The sequence below is a fragment of the Pristis pectinata genome, chromosome 3 (assembly GCF_009764475.1).
Source record: "Pristis pectinata isolate sPriPec2 chromosome 3, sPriPec2.1.pri, whole genome shotgun sequence".
NCBI lineage: Eukaryota > Metazoa > Chordata > Chondrichthyes > Rhinopristiformes > Pristidae > Pristis > Pristis pectinata.
In genome coordinates this window covers 112,426,583-112,440,301 of record NC_067407.1, presented here as the reverse complement: position 1 = coordinate 112,440,301, position 13,719 = coordinate 112,426,583, and the positions used below count along the sequence as shown (strand labels likewise).

The 13,719-nt window shown below is 40.2% G+C and overlaps 1 protein-coding gene across 3 annotated transcripts in view; it reads left to right on the top strand.

Moving 5' to 3' along the window:
- rcor3 (REST corepressor 3) overlaps positions 1–13,719 on the top strand; it is a 53,589-nt gene that overhangs the window by 17,952 nt on the left and 21,918 nt on the right. For 2 of the 3 annotated variants that reach the window (XM_052011588.1, XM_052011590.1), the window contains 3 exons: positions 2,990–3,114; positions 8,483–8,561; positions 10,385–10,603. In XM_052011588.1, the coding sequence (XP_051867548.1) occupies positions 2,990–3,114; positions 8,483–8,561; positions 10,385–10,603 (423 nt within the window). The remainder of the gene's footprint in view (positions 1–2,989; positions 3,115–8,482; positions 8,562–10,384; positions 10,604–13,719) is intronic. The other variant, XM_052011589.1, reaches the window with a different exon arrangement.

The window sequence follows — 13,719 nt, the reverse complement described above, 5'->3', positions numbered from 1 at the left end:
TAACTTATGTTGATTGAAAGGAGTTTAAACTTCATGCTGGTCATCAAAACCTCTCCATTTCTTTTGCTTGCCATCATCACAGGCCACTTCATGTTATTTAGTTTTCTTCAAGCTAATGGTAGGCTTCATATTTTTCTTGGTTGATAGGTTCATTCTGTCAACTGCAGAACACTTATTTTCTGTAAATGCTAGGATTCCCCTGTTTTTGTCAAACTAATCTTGGTGACTAAGAGTGAAATATCCAATGGATTAAGCACTTTAGTGATCTTGAAATCCTTCCAGTATGCTCAGATATCAAAAATATATGGGATCAGAGTTTCTGCGGTGTTGTTGAAGTTTCAAGCCTAGCTCAGTTTATGGTATGCCTTGATGTTGAATCTTTTGGGTGTAATGCTGTGCTGCAACCAAGTACATCTGTGATTTATCTGACGAAATAATGCTTAATCCTGCCATCATTTGCATCTTATGGAGTTTGTGTGATGTGGATTTCGGTACAAATACAGCTGACAATGCACAAAGTTCCAGCGTTTGAATCAACGTTGGTTCCATGTCTTTTTGTATTTCTCACTCAAACTCTTAATAAGCACATTTTCATGCATTTTCTCAGAATAAGGATGTCAATAGAGTTGATTTCTCCATCCGCTCTTAATTATGATGCTACAAAGTTTAGCCCAACTTTTGCACTGAACTCTTCAATGAGGTTGATCTTGTTTTGCTGTACACTTATCTCTGCATCAAGAAATGCCCCTTGTTTATGTGACATACTGATTTTTGCTTGAGGCCAAGAGTCATAAGGCATTTGTTAATATCCGCAGTACGTTCCAATGGCTACTTAGTAATCTTGTTTTTGCGTCAAAGCAAACCTCATTAAATGCCTCTCTGTTCAGATGATTTTCCTTTTCAAGAAAGTATCTAGCCACAGTTGTCATTCTTTTATCTAGGCCTCATTTTGGGCAGAAATATCAAAGTTGTTTCATCAGAATCAGGTTTATTATCACTGACATAAGTTAATGAAATTTGTTGTTTTGCGGCAGCAGTACAGTGCAAGACATAAAAATTACAATGTTATCAAAAATTAAATAAATAAAGTAGTGCAAAAGAGGAATAACGAGGTAGGGTTCATGGACTGTTCAGAAATCTGATGGAGGAGAAGAAGCTGTTCCTGAAACATTGAATTTGGGTCTTCAGGCTCCTGTACCTCCTCCCTGATAGTAGTAATGAGAAGAGTGCATGTCCTGGATGGTGAGGGTCCTTAAAGATTAATGCCACTTTCTTGAGGCACCGCCTCTTGAAGATGTCCTTGATGTTGGGGAGGGTTGTGCCTGTGATGGAGCTTGCTGAGTCTACAACCCTCTGCTGCCTCTTTCGATCCTGCACATTGGAGCCTCTATACCAGGCAGTGATGCAACCAGTCAGAATGCTCCTCACCTCACATCTATAGAAATTTGCAAGAGTCTTTGGCGATATACCAAATCTCCTGAAACTCATAATGAAGTAGAGCCGCTGGTGTGCCTTCCTCGTGATTGTATCGAAGTGTTGGGCCCAGGATAGATCCTCTGAGATGTTGACGTCGAGGAATTTGAAGCTGCTCACCCCTCAATGAGGACTGGTGTCCAACGTCTCCAGTTACTATGGCAATTTTTCTTTCAGTGTATTCACATTTGGCTACATGAATATGGTCAGTTCAGGTAGAAAGCTTTATTTCTCATATTTTGATTCCTCAGTACATTGAATCAATGCCAGCTCTCAAGAGCATTCCCATCAGTCTCATTTGCCCACTTATTTCCCTGTGATCTATTCTCTCTTTCATGCCCGTTAAATGCTCCCAGTTCTTTTACCAGCCACCTATACCACCTTACTGCAATCATTTAATCTACCAACCAGCACATCTTTGGGATGTGGGAGAAAACCAGATCACCTGGGGGTGGGGGGGGTGCCTATGGATGGATTTTTTTTGTACCATAGGTTCTGTTCACAGGTTGAGTGATGGAGTGATCCAGCCAGAGGGATTTGAGATAAACAATGCTTGAGCACCTTTTCTAACTTCTGCCCTATTCGGGGTGAGCAAAAGCAATATTGAAAAGGACTGCTCATTTGCGCCTGTAGCTGGCAAATTCTGCATCTGTCTCAAGCAGAAGTTTGCCATCACTTAACCACTGCCACCTGTAGATTTGTGATTGGGATTCCCAGATGTTACTGCATCAGTCACTACCATTAAACATTTACTTCTTCAGGTACTTGTTTATGATGGATGTTGATGCACTTGCTAGAGAAATTGTGTGAATTTTATGTGGAGAAGCTGGTGCTTGAGTGCTAGCCTCATGGGCTTAATTGGAAGGAGCCTAGCTCCTGTGACAAGAAGAAAAAACTGCACTGATAGGAAGAAAGAGTGGGTGGATGTGATGAACTGCATTATTTTTCAAAATTTATGGTGTTGATTATGATGGGCTGAATGGTGTCATTCTTTGTGACACATCTCTGTAATTCTTTCTCATTTGTATCCATTCCTGTTCTGTATTTACCATGCTTCTGGAAATTATTAGTTTACAAAGTTGAATGTCGGTTGAGAAAATTACTGAGAATATTGAAAACATTATTATTTGAGACTGAAAACTATATTAATTAACTGATAATGGCTTCTGGCCCTGGATTTTCAATTTTGAGATACTTTAACATCTGAAAACGAGATGATAGGACAAATAATCATGACCACTGAATGATCATGTTCTGGATACATCTGCAGACCACTGTCTGCCCTGAAATTCCTGTTGCTAAGAAGGTTGCAGTGAATTTTTTGGAATAAATTAAATGTCAGGAATGTAAAAGAATTAAGTGTGTTAAGTGAAATATCGTTTTACCAGAGATTTTTGAGGAATTATCTTAAGAATTTGTTCTGCCTTGACTGCTTCCATTTCCCATTCTCACTATGATTTCACATATGTTCACTTATTAGGATTTTGACCAATTTCTTCCTTATATCATGTTTCAGTTACCAGATAAGTCAATTGCAAGTCTCGTGAAGTACTACTACTCATGGAAGAAGACTCGATCACGAACAAGTTTAATGGATCGGCAAGCACGAAAATTAGCCAGTAGAAACAATCAAGATGAAAGGTGAGATCAGAAAGATGGTTATTACCCTGGAACTCGTGTTACTATTTGTAGAAACCATGGATGATTATCTAATTTATATTAACTTAGGAATTAGAAGCAGGACCAGGCTTCTTGGATCTTCAAGCCTGCTCTGCATTTAATTAGGCCAGGTCACGGAAAGGTATATGCACCCTGGGGAGTTCAGGTAGCAGTTCTCACAGATATTCTGACATCAGGTGTGATGCTTTCATTCTGTAGTAGTCCAGTGAAGTATTTTCCCTTAGCAGAGGTATCAAAAAGCAAGACATTCAAAGTAACTGGTGCATAATGCAGGAAAGGGCAATTTGGCCCCACCAGCTCTGCCATTCAGTAAGATTAAGGCTGATCTTTTACTTTAGCTCCACTTTCCTATACTAGCCCACTTTCCTTTGATCCCCTTAATTTCTGGCTGCAAGAGTTTTCAACTGATCACTGATGGCCCAACCAATGGACATCTGATGGATACATGGAAAGCCTTATTACTATGCAACATGATAGTGCAGATTAGTAGCACATTGAAACAATTGTTCTCTGCCTGAACTGCTCTCTGGGTGTTTTGCAGTACTTGGTACTGTGGGTATCAAGATTCAAGTTGCAGAATCTCATCATGAGGGAAAAGCCTTGCCGTCTTGATGCCAAGCAACAAAAGAGGAAGGGAGGAGACAAACTATAGAGTCCCTTTCTACTGGGACTGTATGTGAGGAACTAATGCGCCCTAAATTCCCCATTTGACAAGAGCCTTTCCTCTTCCCTTCTGAATGTCACTGATCATAAAGTCATGTCCACATTGCAGAAATGAAAGTTACACAAATGAAACAAATGGAACCAAATCTAGAACTTATTCCTGCATTATTTCTATACTTTACCTATTTCCTACCTTCTCCACAAGGCCTACATCATTGTATTGCAGGATGCAGGAGTCCTGACGCAAGGTCTCTAAAATGTTGACCATCCCTTTGCATCCACAGATGCTCAACCCACTAAGTCCTTCCAGTAGTTTTTGTTGCATGGTATTGCAGTCACCTGGGACACCCCCTGTCAATGAGTCATAGAAAATTAATGACACAGAAGGCAGCCATTCAGACTGTGTTTCCCAGTCAAACTGTGATAGTCAACCTAATCAAACTTCCCAGCACTAATTCTAAGTACTTTTTTAAAATGTGATGAGGATTTCTGCCTCTATTATTATTTTAGGCAGTGTGAATTCCAGATCCTTACTACCCTCTGGGATAAAAATGCTTTCTCCATTTTCTCCAATTCTTCTATTTGCAAATGTGTCCAGGAAAGTTCTCTCAAACAATATGTAGATGGCCCAACTAGAGAGAGGGGCAACACTGGACCTCCTATTAGGCAATGAGGGAGGGCAGGTGACTGAAATGTCAATGGGCGAGCTCTTGGGACCAGTGATCGGAATTCTATAAGTTTTAAAATAATTATGGAAAAAGGTAGAACTGGTCCACAAGTTAAGTTGGGGCAAGGCTAATTTTGAAGGCATTAGACAGGACCTTCCATAGGTTGATTAGAAAAGGTTTTTTTCCCAGATAAAAAGACATCTGGCAAGTGGGAGGCTTTCAAAAGTGAGATGGGGAGAGTTCAGGGTCAGCACATTCCTGCTAGAATGAATGGCAAGGCTGGCAAGATTAGAGAACCCTGGTTCACAAGGGATATTGAGACACTGTTCAGGAGCAAGGGAAGCATATTGTCAGGTATAGGAAGCCGCAATCAAGCAAGTCACTTGAAGAGTATAAGAGATGTTGCAGTGCACTTAAGAGGAAAATCAAGAGGGTTTTTAGAGGACACAAGAAAACTTAGGCAGCTAGGGTAAAGGAGAATCCTAAGAGATTGTGCAAGTATATTAAGAGCAAAAGGGTAACTTTGGAGAGAATAGGCCCCCTCAAGGAACAATGTGGCTGTCTATGTGTGGAGGCACAGGACATGGGTGAGGTGTTAATTGAATATTTCTCATCTGTATTTACTGTGGAGAAGGTCATTAAGGGAAATGAATAGTAATGTGTTAGAATGTATCAATATTACAAAAGAGGAGGTGCTGGCGCTCTGAAGGCATATTAAGATGGATCAATCCCTGGGGCCTGATCAAGTGTATCCTAGAACATTGTGAGAAGCTAGAGAAGAAATTGCAGGGGCCCAGGCAGGAATATTTGTATCATCTTCAACCACGGGTGAGGTACCGGAAGAGTGGAGGGTGGCTAATGTGCTTTTATTTAAGAAGGGGTGCAAAAATAAGCCAGTGAACTACAAGCCGGTGAGCGTAATATCAGTGGTGGAAAAGTCACCGCAAGTGATTCTGAGGGACAAAATCTACCAGCATTTGGAAAGGCAAGGACTGATTAGGAATAGTCAATGTAGCTTTGTGTGTGGGAATCAGGTTTCACAAATTTGACTGAGTTGTTTGAAGAGGTGACTAAGAAGATTGATGAGAACAGGGTAGTAGAAATTGTCTACATGGAATTTAGCAAGGCCTTTGACAAGGTCCCGCATGGTAGGCTACTCTGGAAGGTTAGCTCACATGGCATTCAGGGTGAGCTAGCCAATTGGATACAAAATTGGCTTGGTGAAAGGAGTCAGGGTAGCAGTGGGTGATTCTTACTCGGATTTGATGCCTGTGACCAGTTGTGTGCCATAGGTATCGGTGCTGAGTCCACTGTTGCTTGTCGTTTATATTAACAATTTGGGTGGTATGATTAGTAAGTTTGCAGAACTGGTGGTATAGTAGACAGTAAAGAAGGTTATTTAAGATTACAATAGGATTGAGATGAACTCGAAGTGTGGCAAGGAATGGCAGATGAACTTTAACTCGGACAAGTGTGAGGTGTTGCATTTTGGTCAGTTAAACCAAGGCAGAACTTGCATAGCAACTATGAGGCCATGGAGAGTATTGTAGAACAGAGAGACCAAAGGGTACAGCTGCATAGTTCCCTGGTGTCGCAGGTGGTGAAGAAGACGTTTGGCATGCTTGCATTCATTGGTCACAGCATCGAATACAGGAGTTGGGACATGTCACAACTGTGCAAATCGTTAGTGAGACCACACTTGGTGTATTCTGTGGAGTTCTGGTTGCTCAGCTATAGGAAGGATGTCATTAGCCTGGGAAGGGTACAGAAAAGATTCATGAGGATGTTACGGGATTGGAGGGCTGGAGTTATAAGGCAAGGCTGGATGGGTTGGGACTATTTTCCCTGGAGCATAGGAGGTTGAGGGGTCGCCTTATAGAGGTATTTAAAATCTTGAGGTGCGTAGATAAGGTGGATGGTTTACAGTCCTTTTCTGAGGATGGGGGAGTCTAAAACAAAGCATAGAATTAAGGTGAGAGGGGAAAGATTTAAAAGCGATCTGAGGGGCATCTGTTTCACGCAGAGGGTGGTTGGTATATGGAACAAGCTGCCAGAGGAAGATGTAGAGGTGGGTGCAATTAAAATGTTTAAAAGATATTCGGACTGGTACATGGATGGGAAAGACCTTGAGGGACGTCAGTCTAGCTCAGATAGACATCTTGGTCGGCATGGTCGATTTGGGTTGAAGGGCCTCTTTCCATGCTGTATGACTCTTTGAATCAAAAAGGGAATGTGAGGAAGGTTCACCGGATAGATTCCTGAGATTGGAGCTTCTGTCCTTTGAGGAGAAAATGGGCCTATACTCTTAATTTGTTGAAGAATTGGCACAGTGGCACAGCTAGTAGAACCACTGCCTCTTGGCACCAGAGACTCTGGTTCAATCCTGGCCTTGCATGTGGTCTGCTTGGAGTTTGCTGTTCTCCTTGTGGCCATGTGAGTTTCCTTCTGCGTTCCAAAGTCATGCAGGTTGGCAAGTTAATTGGCTACTGCAAATCTGTAAATTGCCCCTAAGGTGCAGGAAGGTAGTAGAGTATGGGGAAATTGATGAGAATGTGGGGAGAATAAAATAGAATTAATGTAGGATTAGTATAAATGGGTGGTTGATGGTTGGTACAGGCTCAGTGGGTGGAAGAAGATGCTTCTGTGCTAACTCTCTCCATGGCTCTCAATATTTTTACAGGGCTTGACAAGATAGATGCAGAGCTGATGTTTCCCTGGAAGTATCTAGTTCTAGGGTTCAGTCTCAAAATAGGTAGTTGGTTATTCAGGAGTATGATGAGAAGAAATTCTTCTTTGGAGGATAGTGGATTTTTTGCAATTCTTTATGCAAGAGGCTTGTAGAGGCTCAGTTACCAAGTATGTTGAAGGCAGAGATTGAAAGATGTTTCGATATTAAGGGGAATAAAACCTACATATGGATTAGTATTGGAAAGTAAAACTGAAGTAAAAAAAATCAGCTTTGATCTCACTGATTGGCAGAGCTGGAGGAACTGAATTGTCTATTCCTGCTTCTGTTTCTCATGTACCAGTTACTTTGAATCTCCTGGTTTTTGATCCCTAATCTAGGGGGAAAAAGTCATTCCTATTTACTCTGTTTAGACTCCTCATTGTTCTATTTCCTAAGTTACGCTGCCTTTACTTTTACCCAGATCACTTCACTCATGGAATGCTATTACTGTGTACAGGCTAGCTTTAACCAGTATAATAAAACTGGAAGGTAATCTTGTGAGTGAGTGTTTAAACCTGAATCAAACTTTGAGGGGGAGTATAGCAAGCAAATAGATGATTACAGCATTTTTTTCATTTATACTTTTCTCTCTCTTCCCATCGCACCTTAAACAAAATGAAGATAATCACAGATTTAATACATGTTATGTCCTGTGTGAATTATCCTTTAATGTCAAGACTTCATATAATGCATGAACAAGTCAAAACTGAACAATCTTTAAAAAATTATACAGGAGAAACAATTTGTTTTTCTGAACTGCAGGCCAGTGCCTGTCACTTTAACTTTTCACCAGTTAGAGCTTCCAGCAGTACTCATTATTTGATATATGAATACCAGAACAATGAAAGAATGGATTGCTGAACATCACAACTGTTCCATATCCATGCTACTAAAAACTTCCACCAGTGAACATCTGATTATTCCTTTCAAAAGTTAAGTCCAGTTTAATCAATTAGGACAATTGCCATAGAGTCGTACCCATTTGCCTAAGCTCATTTTATTCTCCCCACATTGCCATAAGTTCTTGCCGGATTCTGCAGCCATCTACAAACCTATCAAACTGCATGTATTTGAGATAAAACCTGAGTGTGCAGTTACAGGGGAAATGTGTAAACTCCACATAGACAGCACCCAAGGTCAGGGTCAAACACGGGTTGTCAGAGCTGTGAGGCAGCAGCTCCGCTTCCAGTGCCACAGGAATCGTTTTAGAACTGTCTGACTTTTTATGTTTGTATAGCTGCTGATATTTACACGAGATTTTTGATTTCAGTGATGATGGAATGGAGGAAGGAGCTGCAAATGATGTGAATGACAGTGATTATGATCCCACTAAAGAAGCTAAAAAGGAGGTAATAACTTTTTGGAATATAACAATACTGAGTTTTCAGCTGAAGCATCAATTGCATGGTACCATGAGCCTTTGAGAATATTTGATGTGGTTAGACAAGATAAAAGCTGAAACTGGTGAACCTGAAGCTTCTGCGATTGCGTGTCCTCACACACGATGATTTTCAATATCATAAAGCCTCGGGGTTTTGAGCATTTACATCATTTTGCTCTTTTAGATTATCTATGATATATTAAATAGTTTAAGTGTAAAGACCTGCAGAGAGTTTATTCAGTGTATGTAGAAATGGTGTTATTTTAATCAGTAACTTTCTTTCCTGTAAATATCTATGGTGATTAAGCCAATATTAAACATGGTACAGGTTTTGGTACTGTTGTGCTGAGCTGTAGTGAAAGGAATGGGGGATGGCAGGGAATGGGATTTTCTACATCAAAGATTGCTAAATGAGAAACAGGGCATTGAATTAATAGGCCAAATGGCCTACGTAGTAACGATTCTCTGACTAAGTTCATGCCGGAGGAAATTCAGAATCCTTTGTACAGGAATCTAACTTCTAACATGACTGTAAAATGATAATGCCAAATAAAAGTCATTTTGACCCACTCCATAGTGCAGTTAGCACCAATATAGTTCACAAAAAAAAACCCAGGGGAACCTAGATGATACATGAAAATCCCTTGCATCCTTTTATCAGTCCATATTTGCACTGTGCCAGTGCAAACAGTGATTTACAGATCACCCTGACATACCTTTCAGGACATGAGAACCATGTGCAAAGGAATTTTGTATATGGAATTTGTCCTCTGAGAGATTACTCACCTCCTGTTAGATTCCTACTGGTGGATCTCCTAGCCGCCTTGGCCCACAGGATCTCCCTCCTGGCATATGTTTTTGCGTGAGCCTGGGAACACTTCTCCCCTCCAGCTTGAACTGAACTGAATTGAGTGGGTTCCTATCAGCAATCCTGCAAGTCCAATTTAGTGCTTGATTCTTGGTGAAAAGCATCCTAAAGTTGTTTTGCACTGCACTGCGACAAATCTTGCAATTTTGTTTGTTGGAGAGGACTTGATTTGGTATTGAGACTAAATGTAACAATGCTTTAGTGCACTAAAAATGGGTACAATCCAATTTCAAGGCATTAGTGAGTAATGAACTTGAGTAAAGAACTTATTAGTGTTATCTTATCAATTTCTCCATGCAATGTCATCAACATTTGGTCTTGATGACCACACCAGGAAATGCATTCAGCAGCTGGATTGTAAAATAGACTCAGTCCTCAATATTCACTGATTTGCTTTCTGAGTTCAGCCCCAGTCCCCATCACAATTTTTTTGAACAAATATTATCTATGTGCAAGTTGAGGAAGCAATCATTGTTTAAACATGTCATCAGTTTCCAGACCAATTGTGTCAAATGGCTCCCTGCTGTGTGCTGTTCCAGCTGAGAGTGGCCTTTGCTTACAATGCTGCATCTTGTGATTTCAAAACTAATTGCTGCTTGGAAATATTGATATGTGTAATTGAAGTAGTTTGTTAGCTAATATTTTCTTTTAGATATTTAAACATTCCTATTTATTTATTATTGTGTATTATTGCTTTTAGAACATATATTTCTATGGGGGGTATGTTGGATACAAAGGAGAGAATCTTGGTGGTGTCCACTTTTTTGTTATCCACAGGAAGTCTATGCCCCTATCCTTTGCAGATGACAAGGTCTTAATGTAAATTTAAAGTCTGGTTAAATATAACCATATTTCCAACGTACTTTTTTTTCTCCTACAGTACATAAGATGTACTTGCATTTTTATGTGCTTTTCATTGTTAGGGTAATCCTGATCCACCTGTGCAGGTCAGCAGAGTTGGCTCAGTCAGACGTGAGCTTCCAAGTTTGCAGCATCGTCACCATCCTCTACGTTCCAAGTGTCGACCACCAAAAGGAATGTATCTTAGTCAAGAAGATGTTGGAGCCATGTCCTGCAGCCCAAATGCAGCAAGTACCATTCTTAGACAGCTTGATATGGAACTAATCTCATTGAAACGCCAGGTATTTGGATACCTGTAGTGTAGTTATAACATTCTAAAGAACTAAATTTTGATTCTTGTGTACTGTGGATAATCTGAACTGCAGACTAATTTTCTTAACAAAAATACAATCTTGACACTGCTAAACTTCATACAATTACTCCAGCAAGTGTTAATTTACAACGAAAGTATAAATTAAATAACTAGAACCAGGTTTTATTTGTTTTGCATCTCACACTTTTGCATCTCGCACTTTGCTTTCTAATCCAACGATACCAAGTGTTATTTTAGCTGATCTGTAGCAAACTTGAAAATCAGAGCGAGGATTTTGTCCTTAACTGTTCGCACTAAATGTGCCATACAGTAACAACTGTGTGTTGTCCTGTGTCACCAAAATTGACTTCAAAAGAACTGAAATTTGGAGGCAGACTACATTTCATGGTTTCAAATGCCATTTTCACTATGCAATACTTAAAAGAAGACTGCATTGGTGGAATATTACTCATTTCAAGTGAGATGTCAAATCAATGACATGTTGCCTGTTTAAACAGATGAAAAAGACCCCCTGGTACTGTTCAAAGATCTGGAGAGAGTTCTCCAATTTCTTGGCCAGACTTCAATCCCAAAGTCAGTACCACCAAAATGGATTTATTTCCTTGCTGTTTGTGAAATCTGTGCATAAATTGGCTGCCACGGATGTCAATTCAGTAACGGACAGCACTTCAAAAGATCTTCATTGGCATTGAAAAAGTTTGGAATTTTGAGATCAGAAAAGCTTTTTCCGTACAACCAGAATACTTTCTTTAATGAATGTACATAACAGGAAAATTTCATTTACATTGTGCCTTTCACATCCTACAGACACCTTTGGCAAGCATTAGATTAGCAGACCTACAGGGGTGTATGAGCGACAGCAACTGGTTGTAATAATCAATTAGGTTAATAGACTGAATGCATGTACATTATGAGTATAGATAACAGTTTGCGATTTGCGAACACCAAAATATATTTTTCAAAGTTCTTGACTAAGCTGTGTCCTTTCTGAAGTGGGGGCAGGTAAATTGACAGGTAGCCTTTGATCCTCTCCTTAGATTTGAACTAAACTCTTCAAATCTGTCAAAGGATCTCTGATGCCAGCATACTGCAAAAGTTGGAGTTATTTACACATTCTAATACTGTCTGTGTAGCTAAGTTTTCAATGATTGAGCTTTTCCCTCTGAAAATGAATGGGGGTGAAATCACAGGTTGGTAAGCAGAAAGCTTTAGACTTCTTGTAAGAGTGCCTGTTTTCTTACTTAGGCAAATTCTGTAAGAAGAGAAGCATGAAAACAGCAATGTTTTAAAGAAGGATGGCGAATTCATGGACAATTTTGAAATTCTTTTGATTAGGATAGAACAAAATGACTGTTTAAAATCACAGTAGTGATTGATTCTTGGAGGATATAGAACAGTACAACACAGGAACAGACCCTTCGGCCCATGATGTTGTGCCAAATTAATTAAACTAGTATTAAATTCTTAACTAATTCCTTCAGCCAACACAATGTCCATATCCCTCCATTCTCTGCACATTCATGTGTCTATCTAAGAGCCTCTTAAATGCCTCTATCTAATTTGCCTCTACTACCACCCCTAGCAGCTGGCAGTGCATTCCAGACACCTGCCACTCTCTGTGTAAAAAAAAACAAATACTTGCCCCACGTATCTCCTTTGAACTTACCCCTTTCACCTTAAATGCATTCTCTCTAATGTTAGACATTTTAATCCTTGGAAAAAGATGTCAGCTCTCTGCTCTATCTATGCCCCTCATAACCTTATAAACTTCTGTCGGGTTTCCTCTCAATCTCTGCCGTTCCAAAGAAAACAACCCAAGTTTGTCCAACCTCCTCTTATAGCACGTGCCCAGGCAGCGTCCTGGTAAACCTCTTCTGCACCCTCTCCAAAGCCTGCACATCCTTCCTATAATGGGGTGACTAGAAATGAATGCTATACTCCAGATGCGGTCTAACCAGAGTTTTATGATTCTTATTGTTTTGTCTTCAGTATCATCATACTTAGCCAAAAATGTCACCGTGCCTTTTTATAACAATATGACTAAACGTACAAGTTTATGCATTTGTTTTTATTTAGTTTCTTCATGATGATTTGATGCATATTGCTGAGACAGACTGAATGCCCTGGTATTGATATATATTTTATTTTTATAATACAGTCAAATTTGTGAGAAAAACCAGGGATATCTCTAACCTTAAATGGAATATATAGAGTTGTACAACACAGAAACAGGCCCCTCAGCCCAACTGGTCCATACTGACCAAGGTGCCCCATCTAATCTAGTCCTACTTGCCAGTGTTTTGCCCATAACTTCTATACCTTTCCAATCCATGTACCTGCCCAACTGTCTTGTAAAAGTTGTTACTGTAGCTGCCTCAACCACTTCCTCTAGCAGCTGATTCCGCATAAATACAACCCTTTGAGTTTTAAAAAAAAAAGTTGCCCTTCAAGTTCCTTATAAATCTTTCCCTTCTCACCTTAACCCTATGCCCTCTAGTTCTTGATACCCCAACTCTGGGGGGGGGAAAAGACTGAGTGCATTCACCCTATGTATGCCTATCATGATTTTATACACCTCTATATGATCATCTCTCAGTCTCCTACGCTCTAGGGAATTAAAGTTCTAGCCTGTCCAAGCTCTCCCTGTAATTCAGTCCCTCAAGTCCTGGCAGCATCCTTGTAAATATTTTCTGCACTATTTTTCCAGTTTAATAACATTTTTCCTATAGCAGGGTGCCCAGAATGGAACACAATACTTAAAGTGCCGCCTCAACAGCGTCCTGCCTCACCGCACCATGACCTCCCAACTTTTATACTCAATGCCCTGACTTATGAAGGCCAGCAAGCAAAAACCTTCTTCACCACCCTGTCTACCTGTGACTCCATTTTCAGTGAACCATGTACTTGTACTCCAAGGTCCCTCTGTTCTACAACAATCCCCAAGGCCCTGCTGTTCACTGTGAAAGTCCTACCTGGATTTGACTTCCCAAAATGCAGCACCTCGCACTTATCTAAATTAAAAACCATTTGCCATTCCTGGGCCCACTTACTCAGCACATGAAGACCCTGCAATTTTGATACCTT